General features: G+C 55.6%; 1 protein-coding gene across 1 annotated transcript; it reads right to left on the bottom strand.

Annotated features, from left to right (window-relative positions):
- Window positions 1-677: 677 nt before the first annotated feature.
- TGM1 (transglutaminase 1) lies at window positions 678-14,001 on the bottom strand. Its single transcript, XM_053929073.1, has 15 exons — window positions 13,868-14,001; window positions 12,821-13,150; window positions 12,483-12,671; window positions 11,296-11,544; window positions 10,798-10,916; window positions 10,557-10,664; window positions 9,966-10,140; window positions 9,415-9,553; window positions 9,173-9,276; window positions 7,007-7,095; window positions 6,361-6,514; window positions 5,979-6,260; window positions 5,695-5,855; window positions 5,193-5,329; window positions 678-1,084 (listed from the first exon to the last, which is right to left on the bottom strand). The coding sequence occupies exons 2-15, from the start codon at window positions 13,146-13,148 to the stop codon at window positions 856-858; spliced, it is 2,463 nt and encodes an 820-aa protein (XP_053785048.1). The 5' UTR covers window positions 13,149-13,150; window positions 13,868-14,001; the 3' UTR covers window positions 678-855.
- Between the last annotated feature and the right edge of the window lie 1,580 nt (window positions 14,002-15,581).

The raw sequence follows: 15,581 nt of genomic DNA, 5'->3' as shown, positions 1-15,581 counted from the left end.
GCAGAGGCATCGGCCACGGAGCCTGAGAAGGGGAGCCAGTCCCCCTCTCAGAGGACTGGGAGGGCAGCTTGGAAGTGAAGACTATCATCCAGTCTTTAATCTTGATGCTTTCAACCCGTATTTAATGCTGGGAGAGAATGCTCAAAGGTTATTTGGGGAGAGAAGCAGCACAGGAAAAATGGTTAACAGTTCTTATCTGTACATGGTGGTGGTTGAAGATTGTTAATATCTTCTTTACAGTTGTTGGTAAACTAGGAACATGTGTTTTTATAAAAAGTCTTAGATAAAGATATCTGAAAATAAACATTAAGAAGTGGCTTTTGCTGCTCAGAGAGTATTCCAGCCTATTTCTACCTCAGACATGTGCCTACAAAAGGGAATTTAGTTCTTTTCTCCCACAGTGCCATGGGAAGGGGCAGTTCCCCGCCCTCCCCAAACCCAGGAGCTTCAAAAGGGCTTTGGGCAATAGAAGCACCCTGGGGTGGGGGTGGGGGATTGGTCAGATAAGCACAAGAGGCTGTCTTGATGCCAAGCAGGCCCAGTCTCAGGAGCTGCTGAGCTGGTCTCATCTTACCTGCCAACCATGCTTCTCAGAACCAGGGGCGCCAGAAATGCCATGTGCGTCCCCGGAACACTGCTTGACCCAGCATGGACTGACAGATGGACAGGACAGCAGCTTCATTAAAAAACAGTTTATTAGCTTCTGTGCCACCCAGGGCAAGTGAAGATGGGCTCCCTCCCCAGGTGTCCTGGCCTCCCCGCCTGCACCCCTGGAGAGCCGCTCTACAGCGGACCCCTGTCTCAAGGCAGTGTCCTTGTTCGTCTGACTCCAGTCCCGTTGCTCCTGGCCCAGGGCTAGGCCCCACCTCGAGAAGCCATAGGAATGCTTTCCCCTGAGCCACTGTTGTCTCCAATGCCTGAGAAGAAGCCCCGACTCCCGGAGGCTGGGGCCACATCCACCTGGATGACACCATGCACCTGGGAGAGCTGTGGGCTGTCCAGGCTGGCGATGAGCTGGCGGGGGCCGGGTCGCACAGGCACGAACGTCTGGCGCAGTGTCACCGTCTCATTGCCCCCAATGTCCCTGTGGGCAGAGAGAGGGTCACAGGCCTGGGGCGACTGGGAGTGGAGTGGGGAGCAAGGACTGAGGGGGCAGCCAGGAAGAAGAGGTGAAGAGGGGGAGCCCCTCAGGCACTTCTAGGCTCAGCTGGAATCCCCACACCCAAGACCAGGACAAAGCCTGAGTCCCCAAGGCCGCCTACGCTCAGCCAGATCAGCAGTCACCCACGCAGCTGCCTGAGCTAGAAATCTGCCAGTCACCTGGGATGCCTCCTTCTCCCACAGACGCCCAGACAAAACTGTTGCGCTGCCGCCCTCTCATGGCCGCTGCCGCCTAACCAGACCATCCCCGCCCCACACAGGGTTTCCAAGACCGAGTGAACTTCATGTGGGGACTTTGGGGCTTAACACAGTATTGCCAAACACTTCCAGTTTTGCCAAGCAAGAAAGTGGAGGAAAATTAATTATCCTCTGCAACAATAATCTTTCCAAAGAAGGAGAATTGTAAGATAACAAAACATTGGGAAAATGTTATCAGAACAAAATGAAAGTCTTTCCCAAGAACAGGTAGTTGGCATGTTTAAATTGACATACATGTGTGTGTGTGAGAGACACACACATACTTCAGTGCCTTTGTTTTCTCCCTTCCTCATAGATTTTTAAAAAGCTATTCCGAGGCCACCCCTCTGGGAATCATAGTTTCACCAGCCTTCTAAATGACCTTGCCTCCCATCTCATTTTTCCATTCTATTCTCTAACCACTTGAACTTGAACTGAATGAACCCTTCAAGGACTCGGCCTCCTTGGTGCTCCTGGAATGAGACTGCAGGTCCTTAACCCGACACACAGGCTTGCTCTGACTCAGCCTGCCTGCCTATGTGGCTACAGCGGCCCCCACCATTCCTCCTGCCCACTGGCCCAATGGGTTCCTTCCCTCCCCTGCACTCACCTCCTTTCTCATGCTTGCCCTGGCTGCCAGTGCAGGCCCACACCACCTCCTCAGGGAGGGCTCCCTTGAGCACCTCCTGCCCTCAGGAAAATGAATCTGGCCTTTGTTTGAGCTCCCCCAGCAATCTGCATGTGTGCTTCGTATACTGAACACGATCGCATTTATATAGCACCAGCTCATGCCTTTTAGCATCTATCCTTTCCTGCCTCTGCCTAAACCCTTACCTCTGGCTCCCTACTCAGCCTAAGCCCATCTTGGGGATCCTCTCTGGAGCCACACCCTGTGTGGACACCTCAGTCCTCCAAGGGAATGAATCAACATCCCAACTTCGAGGATGAGCTCTCCCTGCTCGGAGCCTGCGTGCAAGGGGTGTCCCTGGACTACTCTGTACTCCTTCTACCACCGTTAGGTGTGCGGCTTAGGACAAGTTACTGAACTTCTCTGATCCTCACTTTCTGCTCTGTGAAATAGAAGTGAATATAAAATAAGAGGGTGGGGTCAGATGGTCTTGAAGGTCCCTCCAAGCTCCATGAAGGAGGGAAGCAGGGGTAGGCAGGGAGATACACAAAGCCTAACTGTTAAGTTATAGACTTAATCCCTAGATTTTCTATCATAACAGAGAACTAGAAAATTAAGTCTATAATGTAGCAGGTAGGCTATACTCTGGCTGGTTACAAATTTGTGTTTTTAATTTGTGCCCACTTTTCCACAGATACAAAGGTCTTCTTGTCCTATACTATAATCACACCGTGCTTTTCCAGAACATGGCCTTTATTTATAATGTTATTTCCAAGGGAAAGAGCTTTCCAGGTCCCAGCATGGGATACCAAGGTCTCTCTCTGCCCTGGTCTTTGTGGCAGGTGAGACATTTGCCACACCCCTGTTTATGAGTGTAAGCAGAGCACATCAGCTGCTGAAGCTGGACTGTGTCTGTGACAGTGAGCTCAGGCAATGAAACCAATTCCCTGACAAGGACGCCAGAAATTAGACGTCCAAAATTAGCACTGTCCTTCGATTTTGTACTTGTTCAGCCATGTTGCCAGTGCTTGGAACATTATTTAAAACTCCTTTTGGATTTTACTTCAGAGTCCATGAGAACTGCGCACGCGCGCTCACACACACACACACACACACACACACACACACACACACACGCCACAAGCACCCAGTCACATATGCACATCTGGTCTCTCCTTTACAGCCAAGCTTTCTTTCTGATTAAGGAAGGCCACCCTAGGGATGTCCTCTAGAGAATATGATTCAGGCTCTGGGGAAAATTCCAGAGAAGGGTTTGGAACAGACTTTCAGCCTCTCCTGGTGACTGGTTTGGTGGTGACAAAAGCTATCTGGAGGAGTAAGTTCTGGAATGTTTATTAAGTGGCTAGTCACCATGCTGGGTGGCACACCTTTTGCTCTAATGGGATTCTTTACCACAGCCTTTGATGTGCAAATGGGAGCGAAGTAACACCCATCTTGGAATCCAATATATCTGAACCAACAGTCCGGGGACTTCCCCCTTGGGGTTCTCCATTGTCCTGGTGGCCCTGGCCTGAGCTAGCTGCAGCTGAGGAGCCACAGGCGAGGAGAACCTGCCTTGAGAAACCATCATCCAACTCTCTCATTTACTGGTGGGGAGACTGGGGTCTTTAAGTGGGAAGGGGGGATGTATATAAGCCCACAGGTGAAGAGAGGGGCCAGGCCTCCCTGCTCAGCTCATTAGTCTTTTTCTTAACCCCAGGTGGGGGCAAGACTCAAAGGTCTGGCAGGGCTGCTGATGGGAGTCTAGTTCTGGGGACCCCTCAGAACAGGAGGTCCTCCCTCCATCATTTACAAGTGAGAGACACCTGCAGGGGGAGCTGTCGGGGAGTCCCAGCTATACTCTCTAAGCTGCCCCAGTCTTCCAGGGAGACAAGGGAAAGCATTCCTTTGTAACATAGGACATCATCCAGGGTTCAGGCTGGACAAAGGTCAGGAAAACAACCTTTTCAGCTTTGTCTTGTTGGCAAAAGTGGAGGCCCCCACCAAGGCAGAGTCTGCTGTGACTGTGTGGAGGGTGGGGGAAAAGAAGGGCAGCGTGGACAGGGACCGTCTGCTTCCCCCACCCAGCCCCTCCACAGGGACCATCGCTTTCCCTCAGGCTCTCTCTCTCTAAGGAAGAAAATGAGTGCCCCTGTCCCCAGAACCCTGATCTTAAACATCAGCCCCTGGCCTTCCCTGCTTTCCCTCCATGCTGTTCCTGGGGAGGGACAGGGCAGCATGTGTGGGTCTGTGTCAGAGATGGCAGCACAGGCCCAGAAACACAGCACTGTGTCAGGCTGTTGCAGAGCCTCGCCTGGCCCAGGATCAGGTCCAGGTGGGCTGGAAGAGGCCTGGGGTGCAGGGCTCCCTCCTCTGGAACTACTGCTCAGCCCTCGTGGCACAAAGCAAGCAACAGGCTTGAGAGCCTGTACAGGGTATGTGCCACATGGGCAGAGCAGAGTCAGGCCCTTGTGAACTGTTAGACCCTGTGAGACACGGCCATTAGGTTTCCCCTCTGTAAAGCGGGTCGGATGGTGGCAAGAATCAAAATACAAACTCCCAGCGGAGCACTATCTGTGTACCAAGCACATGCTAAATGCTTTACGTGCATCGCCATCTCATTTAATCCTCACAGTGGTCCTCAGAACCAAGTCCTACTGTTATCCCCGCATTACAGGTGAGGAAAATGAAGCTCAGAGGAGAAAAGACACTTGCCCAAGGGCACACAGCCAGTGAGTGATGGAGGTGGGAGTTGCACCCAAGTTTTTAGGATCCCAAAGCTTTGCTTTTAATTATATGATGGTCTCTAATGTACTTTAAAGGGTTTTTATGGTCTCCCAAATGAGAAAATATTCCTGAAGGTGCCTGGTCAACTGCTGAGTGCTGGGCAATGTTAGGGATGAGCTGCTAATGGTCCCTATGTGAAGTTTCAGCTCCCTAATGAGATGGTGAGGCAGGGCAGGGATACAGCACAGCACCACACACGCAGCAGGCCTCCTCAAACGTGTTGCTTGGGCTGAACTAAGTCAGGAGGTGTTGCTGGCTGGCCCTAAGCTGTGTTGTCGGACCCTGACAGACAGGACCATCCTGACCACCCTGGACAGGTGCAGAAGCCAGGTGGGGCCCAGGGCAGCCCAGGAGGCAGGCGAGGGGACGCCAGACTCACCCCACATTGAGAATCTTGGGTCTCTGTAACCCGGAGCCCTCGAGCCGGAAGACAACGTTGGTGAGGGTGACAGGCAGCGGGTTCTTGAAAACAATCTGTACTTCACATTCCTGGCCAACCACAGCTGCTCCCAATAACTGAGAGAAAAAGACACCCATCCCTACATCAGAGACCCTGGCCAAATACATGGGGTCCAGACACTGCACCAGGGGGGATTAAAACCTCCTTGACTCCCACATTTCTGCCCCTGAGAGGAGGCTGTAAATCAACCAGAGGGGAAACTCCATGTAGCTCCTCACCCGAAGTCACCACAGAATTGAGGAGATGAGGTGTAATTTCACAGATGAAAAAACTGAAGTCTGGGAGCCGAGGGCCAGTCCCTGACCTGTTCCTCCTGGAACTGCTAGTCAGGCCAGCCCATTCCTGACTTAGTGCTCTGTCCCCCCACTCCAATTTCCCTCCTCCCCTAACTGTCCCGCATGCTCTAACCAGCCGCCCTCACCGTGAGGGAGAGGTCCGGGGTGCGCAGACGGAAGGTGTGCTGCTTGGCCAGCACCTGGCCATTTTCCTTGACATGACCTGAGACATTGAGCAGCATGGCCCCCTGGTCCACAAGGTGGGGCTGGTATTCCTTGTAGGCCACGGGCATGGTCACACGTTCCGCTGGGGAGAGGAGGCATGGTGTCACGAAGGCCTGCTTCCCCAGACATGGCCTCCCAGAGTCTCCATGTCCACAGCCCCGAGTGATGGCCATCTAGCGGGCAGGGATGGGGAAGGAACACTTACAGGCCCTTGGGGCCAGCACCACTTCCTCCTTGCTCTCCTTGAAGGTGGACCCAGTGACCCCGGTATAGAAGGTGACTGAGAGGTAGAGGTGGAGCTTCACAGTACGGCGGCTGCTGCTGCGATTGGTCAGCACCACACCGATTGTCAGGTCCTGCCCCATCGCTGCATCCTGGGCCTCCACCTGTATTGCCACATCGTCAGCCGAGTCCCGGGTGGTGTACACATTGGGTTTGCTGCCATGGGCGGCTGCTGTTTCCACTGCCTTCCGCTCTGCTTCTGAGCCTGGGGGTTGAGGGTCAGGGTTGAGATGACTGCTACTGTGAGGGTGAGTGAGTGCTCGGTGGGCACATTTGCATGGGCCTGAGCTGGCCCGGTTGGGTACCTTCTGGGTGCTTATAGATGTGGGTGATATCCTCCCGCATGTTGGAGCCGATGGCCTTTGTGATGATGAGTGTGCCAATGGCCTTCTCCTCCACGTACACAATCTTGAAGCTGCCATCGTCCTGTCGCTGCCAGTAAACCTTGTCACTGTTTACCTGTTGGGAGAGGGTAGGGGAGTATGAGCAGCCACGGGGCCTGAGGTTGGACCTGACTCCAGCTACCTCCCCTTGATCCTCTGAGCAATCCGGCGGATTAGGTCTAAAGGCTGGGAGCTTCCTGGCAGAGCCAAACAGGGAGACTTTCCAAAATGAGCCCGATGAAGCCAGAGAGCAGGGAGGCTGGTCTGGGAGGCTCCTTGCCAAGCACTTTGGCATTAATAACAGTAATCCCTTATGTTCACCTTCGCTGACTTTATGACCCGTAAAGCCGTTTCATACCCAATTATTTCTTTTGATCCTGAGTGCAGGAAGCACGGCAGCCATTATTATTCCCTTTTACAGTTGAGGGAAACTAAAACTCTTAGAATGACTTGCCCAAGGACACACAGCTGGTTGGTCAGTGATGAAGTCAGGGCCCGAGAACCCAGGACTATGCCAGTGCTTTGCTCTCCACACTGCTCAAGAAGGCATGTGGGGTGCAACCCTCACCTCGGCGAAAATGAAGGGTGTGTCATACTTCATGTAGACCAGGCCATTTTTGACAGACTCCACGGAGCAGGGGCCACAGCAGAAGATGCCTAGGGGAGTCAGGGCAGGATGGAGGTGAGAGATCCAAGGAGGCCACGGGGGACCCTCAGATCCTGGGGAGACGCCTGCCCATCCAGGCCTAGCGCCCATTGCCTTGGGGTCAGCTGTCACCCAGCCCAATCCAGGGAGGATAAACAGAAGAGTGAGGTTCCATCTGGCCTGTCAGCAGGTGGCAGGGCCAACCCTGGGACAAGCCTGCACTGGCAACCAGACCATCAACACACTTGTTCTCCACCGACTAAAGCTGGGTGTTGGCTGTCTCTGATCCCAGAGTTCAGGACCCTCTATGTCAGGACACATCCAGAGCCCACGGTGATGCTGCTTGCTAGGAGCAGATTGACAACTCCACAGCCACGAGGGGGCGTGGGGGGGCTGGTGGGAAACAGAGTCTGACTGCGTTGTGCTGGGGGGGGGGGTTGGGGGGGCGGGTTTTAGGTGAGGTGGCTGACAGGGAGGAGGCCTGGCAGGAGAGACACAGAATGGTAAGTGAGGGGCATCCAACAGGAACGGGTCTTAGAAAACACCTATGGTCTTCTTTTATAGATGGGGAGACTGAGACTCAGAGAGGCAAGGTAGACGCTGGATCTCACAAGACAGCTGGATATGAGCAAGTGGAAGGAGCTAATATTTACTGTGGCCCAGGCATATTGCTAGCCTCTCCAATATATGATTTCTCATTTGATCTTCCCGAGCACCCTGTATGGTACATATTATCCTCATACTACAAACAAGAACATCAAAGCCCAAAGGGTCAAGGAACCTGCGCAAGATGACATATCTAAGGAGTAATCAAGCTGGAAAGAAGCCCGAGGCTGGCTGGCCCCAGAGCTCCTGCTGGCTGCCCACCCCACCACTTCCCAGAGTGGGCACCAGAACTCAGTTCTCCCAGTGTCCTAGGCTAGCCTTTTCCAGCATCACTGGCATCACTGGGTTGCACAACTCAGGGGGCACTGTCCATAGAGATGATTGAAAGGGAGGGGTCTGGCCAGAGACCAGGGGAGAAACATAGGCTGAATGAGGGCCCTCTTCCCCAGGATGAAGAGGGGAGAGGCAGAAGGAAGGAAGGCAGTGTGAGGGGCAGGCTGGTTGCCTGGGGCTGCAGTGTTCTGGTAGGATGGGGAGGGGCCTGTCTGAGAACAGAGTGTATGGCAGGTCTAGCTTTTGCCAACAAGCGTCTAGTGGAAAAGATACTAGTAGGTTATGTCATCAGTAGTTATTTCTCATGGCTGGGTATAGGGGCTGCTTTCTTCTTTGAACCTATCTGAATCCTATTTTTTTCTATACTATACATACTACTCATGGTGAGCAATGGAACAGACAGAAGAGGACTTGGTGAAAGCGAGAATGCACGTCCAGAAGGAAGGGAGTCAGGGACTGGCTTTGCTCTGTTGCTGACCTAATGCTCTGTGTCCTAGGGAAAGTCACTCCGCCTCTCTGGGCCACCATTTCCCATGTGTCCCAAAAGCGCTGGGAGAGGGCCCCAAACCCAGCTGATCTCATTACCAGGGGAACTTTCAAAAATAAAGATTCTTAGAATCCATCCCTGACAGGTCTGATATGTCAGGTCTGTGGTGGGACCTATGTATCTACTTACAACAAAACAAAACAAAAACCTCCTGAGAGAGAACAGGAAATATTTACATTTTATGTTATTCAATTATGCACTTTTCCCCCCTCTCAAGCATGTATTACTTATAATAATCATATTTTTAACTTTAAAAATACATAAATAAAAGTGTCCTTCAATTAACTATCCCTAGGATATGTAAGTAAAAAAGCAAATGAGAATAGTGGATTGGTTGGTGGAGAAAAACCTGTCACTGAATTCTCTTGAATCCTTTGACTTTTGAGCCATCTGGTATAATGGTATATTAACCATTATAAATAAATAAAACTGAGGCATACAGTTATGCAGAAAAGTAAAAACAAACTAAAGGGCACGCGGCTGATGAGCTGGTTGAAGGAGCTGTGGGGGTAGAGGACCTGGCTCTCAGGCCCAGTTCAGCACAGACACTGGAGTCTGTCACCCAGAGTGGGCTCGAGGAGCTGGGCAGGACCCCGCCTCACCACTGCTGGTCTCCTGGGGTGTGGAGTCCACAACCTGCCACCCAGTAAAGCCCGAGGGCAGATCCGGCCTCTTCATCCAGCAGTCGTTCCACACGTGGAAGTTCCTGGACAGACACGAGGGAGTGCTGGGTCTGAGCAGCCCGTCTGGGCTCCCCAGGACCCCTCCGGAGCCAGGTTGCAGGTCACTGTTCCTGGCAGGGACAAGCGTCCCAGCCCAGCCCCAGCCCCAGCCCCAGCCTCACCAGACGGAGTCATGGTTCAGGTGCTCGAGAGGCTTCATGTTCTCATCAAAGTAGATATCCATGGTGAGGGACGTGTCTGTGTCATGTGCGGAGTTGAAGTTGGTGACGGTACGGGTGGCCAGGCCCAAGCATCGCAAAACTACAGAGGAGGCAGGGTTGGGGCTCAGGGCTCAGGGCCCAGGGCCAGGGCAGGGGTGGGGGAGAGGTGAAGCATCAGGTGAGGAACAGCAAGGGGAGAAGGGCAACTGGGGTCGCCAAGCTGGGTCAGGGGTCATTAGGGTCAGGAGGCCTTTGGGTCAGGGTGTGTTGGGGGTTAGGGGAAGCCAGACCACCTGTCTGGCCTTGCCCCTGCCTGTCCCTTTCCCCTCCCCTCCCCTAGGCTTCTCTGTGGTTGTTAACATTAATTAATGATAATTAAGGCCAGCCTACCACCCACCCCCTCCTACCCCCGCAGCATAGCGACAACTGGGCCTGGCCCATGAAGGTGGAACCTGGCTTCCCTCCCTCCTCCTGCAGGGCCCAGGCCACTCCTGTCCCAGTCCCTCCACTACCTGTGGTGGTCACACCAGCGAAGACCCAGCACTGGCCATAAGGGACAGAATAGCCGGTTCGTAGGTAGCTGAGAAGGATCTCCACGCTGCCCACCCACGCTGATGGGTTGGTGCCTCGGGAGTAATCACCAGACCAGTTCCCAATCAGGACCCCATTGTCATCCAAGGAATTCACCTGTCCAGGCCAGGATGGGGTGTGAGGAGTCAGAGGAGAGGCTCAGGACCTGCCTTGTGGTCACCAGCCCAGCCCCCTGCCCTGCAACCTCCCCTCACCCCTAAATGCCTCAGGATCTAGCCAAGTCCGGCCCAGCCCTCCCAGAGCCATCTGCTTTCCCAGCCCTGGTCTGACACAGGAATGTGTATCCTGGGTGTGCCAAGTGTTGGGTTTGGCCCTACATTCCATTAGGGCTGGGACAGGAGCCAGGAAGGGTGGGGTGAGGGGCAGGCAAAGGAGAGAAGAGGAGTGAGACCCCTCCTCACTATACCCTTTGCAAGGGCAGGTCAGGGCTGGGGGTCCTGGAGAAATCTGAAAGGCCAGAAGTGGGCAGCAGGCAGACACTCAGCAGGGCTCAGAGCCACAAGGGCGCTCACCATGGCAGAGATGACCCGGGAGACGCTGACTGGGTCCCCACGGCCTCCATATGGCATGCCCCGCCGGTCCAGGATGTACAGGCAGGCATCCAGCACCCCATGGTCAAACTGCAAGGAGGGAGGGCAGAGGTGACCTCAGCCTACTGTGGCTGAGTTGGACCCCTTGGCCAGTGTCTTCTCTCCCACCAAACCCCACCTGCCTCTAGCGCCCCCTAGCACATCTGGCCTTGGCTGACTGTACCTGGCCATAGTTCCACGTCCGTTCGCCAATCTGTGCTTCGGTCCCATAGTAAATTCTCCCAGACTCATTAAGCACATACTCCTGCCGCCAGTCCTCATGTTCCACGTACACGATGTCCTCTGCATCCCCAAAATACACATGCCTGGTTTGCTCCAGCCCTCTCCCTGGGCCCCACCTACCCCTGGGCCAATTCTGCAGGGCTCATGTCCACAGAGGAAGGACAGGGACACCACTAGCCTAAAAACACTGTTCCCAGGAAGGACAGAGAGAACATGTCAGTGATGGTGGGAGGAGGGTAACTGTAACCAGGGTGTTTCACCAGGAGAGGTGAGGCTGTGTGACCTTGAGGGGGTAACCTTTTGGCCTAGGAACTAGATCCCCTCACCTGGACAATGGGGAGGCTGGCTTCTCCTCGGGATCCTGGCTGGATCCTAGGAGAGGAAGCCTGACCTGCCTCCTTTCTTGTCTATCCCCTGCTCCAGACTCCAGCAAGCTCACCTGGGCACCAGGGATTGAAGAGGATGTATATCTCATTGTTGGGGTCAAAGGGCAACAGGAACTCGCCAGCCTCCGAGTGTGTGCGGACTGTGAACTGAAACTTGCCGATGATGGCATTGGGGGAGGTGTGGACACGTAGGTTCAGATTCTGCCCACTGGACTTGGTCACCTGGGCCTTCCAGCCTCCACTGCCCCCTTTGCCCACTGGGATGATCACATGGGTGCCCTTGCCCACTTCGGGGTTGTTTCCTGGAATGGGAAAGCAGTAATTAGCTGGCGAGGCCTCCCTGAAGTGGGGGGGGACGGAGCCTTAGACTTCTCTCGGCCCCGCCCAGAACGTGTATGAACCAGCGTGTGTGTCCCTGAGTTGGGCCATCACCTTACAATCTGAAAGCAGCTCTGTCCCCGCCCAATGCTTGCCCACATGCCCAGTCCAACATCCCAAACCTGTTCCCCTGACACTGAACTCAGAGGTGGGTAGGAGAGACCAGGCCACAGTCACCCTCTGCCTGCCTGACTGTCCTAGCCCTGCCTGGGTCCAGGTGCCCCACCTCATGTGAATGGGCAGTCCAGATCTTGAAGGCCAACCCTGCCTGTTCCCTCAGGCTGCCGCTTCGAGAGCCCAGGGAATCCCTGGTGGAGGTGGTGGGGTACTTGGGAAATGAGAGGTGGGGTGGACAAGGTCAAGTCCTAATCAAAGGGTATGAGGAGTCTCCCGCCCCCAGCAGCAGGGTAATCACCAGCCTGCACAGTCAATGGCCACCAAGCAACGCGGTAAGGGAGGCACCTGCCCTGGGCCATGGAGACCGAGGAAACGCAGAGACAGACTTGGACAGAGAGCGTAGAGGGAGCCAGCCACACCCTGTGCAAGGAGAGCAGACCCAGAAAGAAAGACACACAGAGGCAACAACACAGAAGCAAACAACAGAAGAGAAAAAATAGAAAGAGATGCCCCTGAAGGTTTGAAGTGGTTGAGCTTAGGAAAACAGGGACACCAAGACTTTCCCTGTGACATGCCCCTAGGGACACACACTTGCAAATGCCTCATCCGCCAGAGGCCCAGGAGTGGAGGAGTGAGATGAGGGAGGGGTCCAAAGATGCCCTCTGACCCTAATGCCACGGCTAGGGGGCCAGCTAGCCAGGCCTCCGCCCAAGTTTCTACCCTTCCCACTACAGTCCCTACTGACCAATGTGCAGTTCCAGGGTGATACGGTCAGAGGACTCATAGGGCCGAGACAGGAAGAGGACCATGTGGAAAGGCTGCCCACGGCGCAGGATCAACTCATCGTACTCGAACTCATCTGTGTGGTGCTCTCGGCGGTTCTGATCCGAGCGTGAACTCAGCAGATCCACACCGGTCACCACCAGCATGCCCTCTGCAAAGTCACAGCTCCTGGTCAGTGAAGCCCCATGGGGATCCCAGGGCTCCATCAAAAGCCTCCCAGGCCCCCAGAGATGCCAGGATGAGTCTCAGTCCCCATTAAGGCCTTTCGACTCTCAGGTAAGATGGACAGGCCAGTCTTACCTCGGATCACGCCATCTCCAGCTGCGTTCACACCGCTGCCCCGTGAGATAGGTCGGCGGGAACCTGAGCCCCGGGAGTCGGGTCTTCTTCGGCCCCCAGAACTGGACCCTCGACCCCTGGAGCCAGAGCCTCGGTCTCCGTGGGGCTCCCAGTCATCATCTGCCCCACTCCGGCAGGAGCAGCAGCCACAGCAGCGAGCCCAGAAGGAGCGGCTCCCTCTGCTTGACCGCCTGTCTGGCTCGGGCTCGGGCTCTGGGGATGGTGTGGCGGAGGGCTGCCAGGGGTTCCCGCCCCAACGGCCCACATCTGAACGAGGACTTCCCATCATGTCTGTGTGGAAGAGGCAGGGAGGCTCCAGTCACCCTCTCCGACGTCCTTTACCCAGGACACCCCAGACAGCCCAGCCAGAAAACCTCCATTCAGAGAGCTGAACTGGGCTCAGCCAGATGACAGAGATGATCTTATCTTGAACCAGAGGTTACCCCAGACCCATCCAGAGGCACTCCCTGAAGACTTCTCTCAGACTTACCTAGAGAAACTTCCCACATTGCAGAGGAGAGTCCTCCCTTCTCACCCCCACATAGACATCCACCAAAACAGATACCCTACCAAAAAAGGGCCCATCCCAGGAAATGTGTGGACACTTGTCACAGTCTTAAGACCCAGCTGCACAGACCATCCCCTGTCCTGATCCCACCACCTACTGCTCCTCCGTCTAGATAGAGGTCGACCAGCTGATCGCCTTTAGGACCCATTTCTTAGCAGAGACTCCCCACCCAAGGCAAAAGACAGGCGGGTGACGAGGGACCTGGGGGCCTTGGCATTCCCCACTTCTGGTCAAACCCCGCGCACAGCGTCCGGGAGGGGCGGCTCGCTGCGCCCGAGCCCGCGCTTCCCCGCGTGGAATCCCGGCACAGGGGCAGCTTTGCTGGCTCCGCAGGCTCCAGCTGGGTCGCACCCCACCTTGCTGGGGCCGGACCTGAGGGAGCGCGCCCCCCAGACCGCGTCGTGGGGCTCAGCAGCCCAGAGCCCGTCGGGGCCCCTCACCTGGCGGCGGTGCGGGCGGCGGCAGCTCTGGGTTGCGCCTTCGGGGTGGAACAGGTTAGGACTGATGAGACAGGACGGACGCGCTGGACGCCGCCGCACGAGTGGAAGGTGTGGGGCCGGCGGGCAAGTGATTTATGAGGGGGGAGGGCGGGGCTGCTGCTGAGAAGGGGGAGTTTGGTTGCTCCCTCCCCGTCGGGGGAAGAGGCCCGGCCCCCTGGGGCTGTCTCCAATGCTAAGGAGGGAAATGAGGCCCCGCTGAAACCTATTTTCCCTTTCGAGGAACTGAGGAACCTTGGAAACGCATGGTGCCGCTGGGGCTAGGGCTTGGGAGGGCGCGGGGTGGGGGTGAGGGTCGGAGTCAGGGCTGAAGCTGGAGTGAAGTGGAAGGCTTTGTTGGGACCGACACACCAGGCTGACTCCTGCCAGACTGCGTACTTAAGGAGTCTCTTCTCCTGAGGGCAGTGGGGCAGGGAGCCCCTTTCACTCACGCCCTTATCCAGCGGACCCTCTGCTGCCATGCTCAGCCTGCCTGCCTGTGGTCTCAGGCCCCTGTTGCCAAGTTCCTGTGCAGCCCGGGTCAGGCTCAGCTCTGTGACACTGGCCTGGTCCTAGTCCTGATCCTGCCCAGGGAGGTCCCTTGGTCCCAAGGTGCAGACTGCTGACATCAGCAGCCTGGCCCTCAGACTGGCTCCACCAGCCAGCCCGAGACCTGCCTGCTCTACCAGATCCTCTGACCCCCTACCCATGTGTCCCTCCTCTTCCTCCAGCTGCTCCACAGCCCCTGGCAGAGGTGAGCAGCCCCCAGCTTCCTGTGTCCCTCCAAGTTTGGAATTGGGGGGCATGGTCAGAGTAGGAGCAATCCCTTCTTTTCTTATCCTGCCCCCCCCAGGAGTCTGGGGGAAGCTGAGGCCTTACTCTGAGGCTTGGGTTGGAACTGAGGCCCCTCCCCAGGCTGCAGAGTGCCCCTTCCCCCCCTACTGAGAGAGGAGTGTCTGGTCAGCTGGAGTCCTGGGTTCTCCAACCCTGAATTCTTCCTGGGAATCCTGACCAACCGGCTCCAGGCACCTGCCCTGTGTGCATCCCAACTCCACCTTGGCACAGGGGAAACACCGGTTGCTGCCCTGGAGAGAGCAGCAAGGTAAAGAGGAGGCCAGTCATCTTTACCGAGGCTTTCTTGGGAGTTCTACAGGAGGGCTGGGCCGCCTCTTGGGGCCTCTCCCCGCTATCCCACTGGTGTCCCAGCACTGCCCACTGGCCATCGAACAGGAAAACAGTGAAAACTGGGTTGGCCATAAGACACAAGGAAGCTGACTGAGAAGAGGCGGAGTCTGATGATGCATCAGGCAGGGAGGTGCTTCAGGGAGTGCGCCAGAGGTTGGGAGTTCTCCACACTCACGTTGACCTTTTCAGGTCCACCTCCTAGGCTCAGCCCAGCAGGGGGGTCCGCCCCAACCTCCAACACTTTCAGACAACCCACCAGTGGAAATCAAAATCCCAGGCAGATATGAGGGAGGTCAGCCAAAGGGCTTCATTGAGGGGCTGTTTGTGCATCACTATGGACACAGAAAGGGGCCGGACCTTGAAGATCCGGTTGTGTGTGAGCAAACAGGAGCTCAGGAAGATTCCCAGGGAACCAGGAAAATGCCTGTCAAACTCTCTCCTTTTTGCTTCAATCTTTTCCCCCACCCAGCCAGGTTTGACTCATGGCCTAATC

This window comes from Desmodus rotundus, chromosome 7 (genome assembly GCF_022682495.2).
Source record: "Desmodus rotundus isolate HL8 chromosome 7, HLdesRot8A.1, whole genome shotgun sequence".
NCBI classification, from domain to species: domain Eukaryota; kingdom Metazoa; phylum Chordata; class Mammalia; order Chiroptera; family Phyllostomidae; genus Desmodus; species Desmodus rotundus.
Note: the sequence above shows the minus strand (reverse complement) of the source record. Positions and strands in the feature narration are given on the sequence as shown.

Bases quoted from the DNA above. Each gene is read 5' to 3' on its own strand.
- TGM1 (XM_053929073.1), bottom strand. From the start codon at position 13,148: ATGATGGGAAGTCCTCGTTCAGATGTGGGCCGTTGGGGCGGGAACCCC. The intron at 9,554-9,965 runs GTAGTGGAGGGA...CCTCCTCTGTAG, and splicing joins CGCTGGTGTGACCACCACAG to TTTTGCGATGCTTGGGCCTG. The intron at 9,277-9,414 runs GTGAGGCTGGGG...GTGTCTGTCCAG, and splicing joins CTGAACCATGACTCCGTCTG to GAACTTCCACGTGTGGAACG.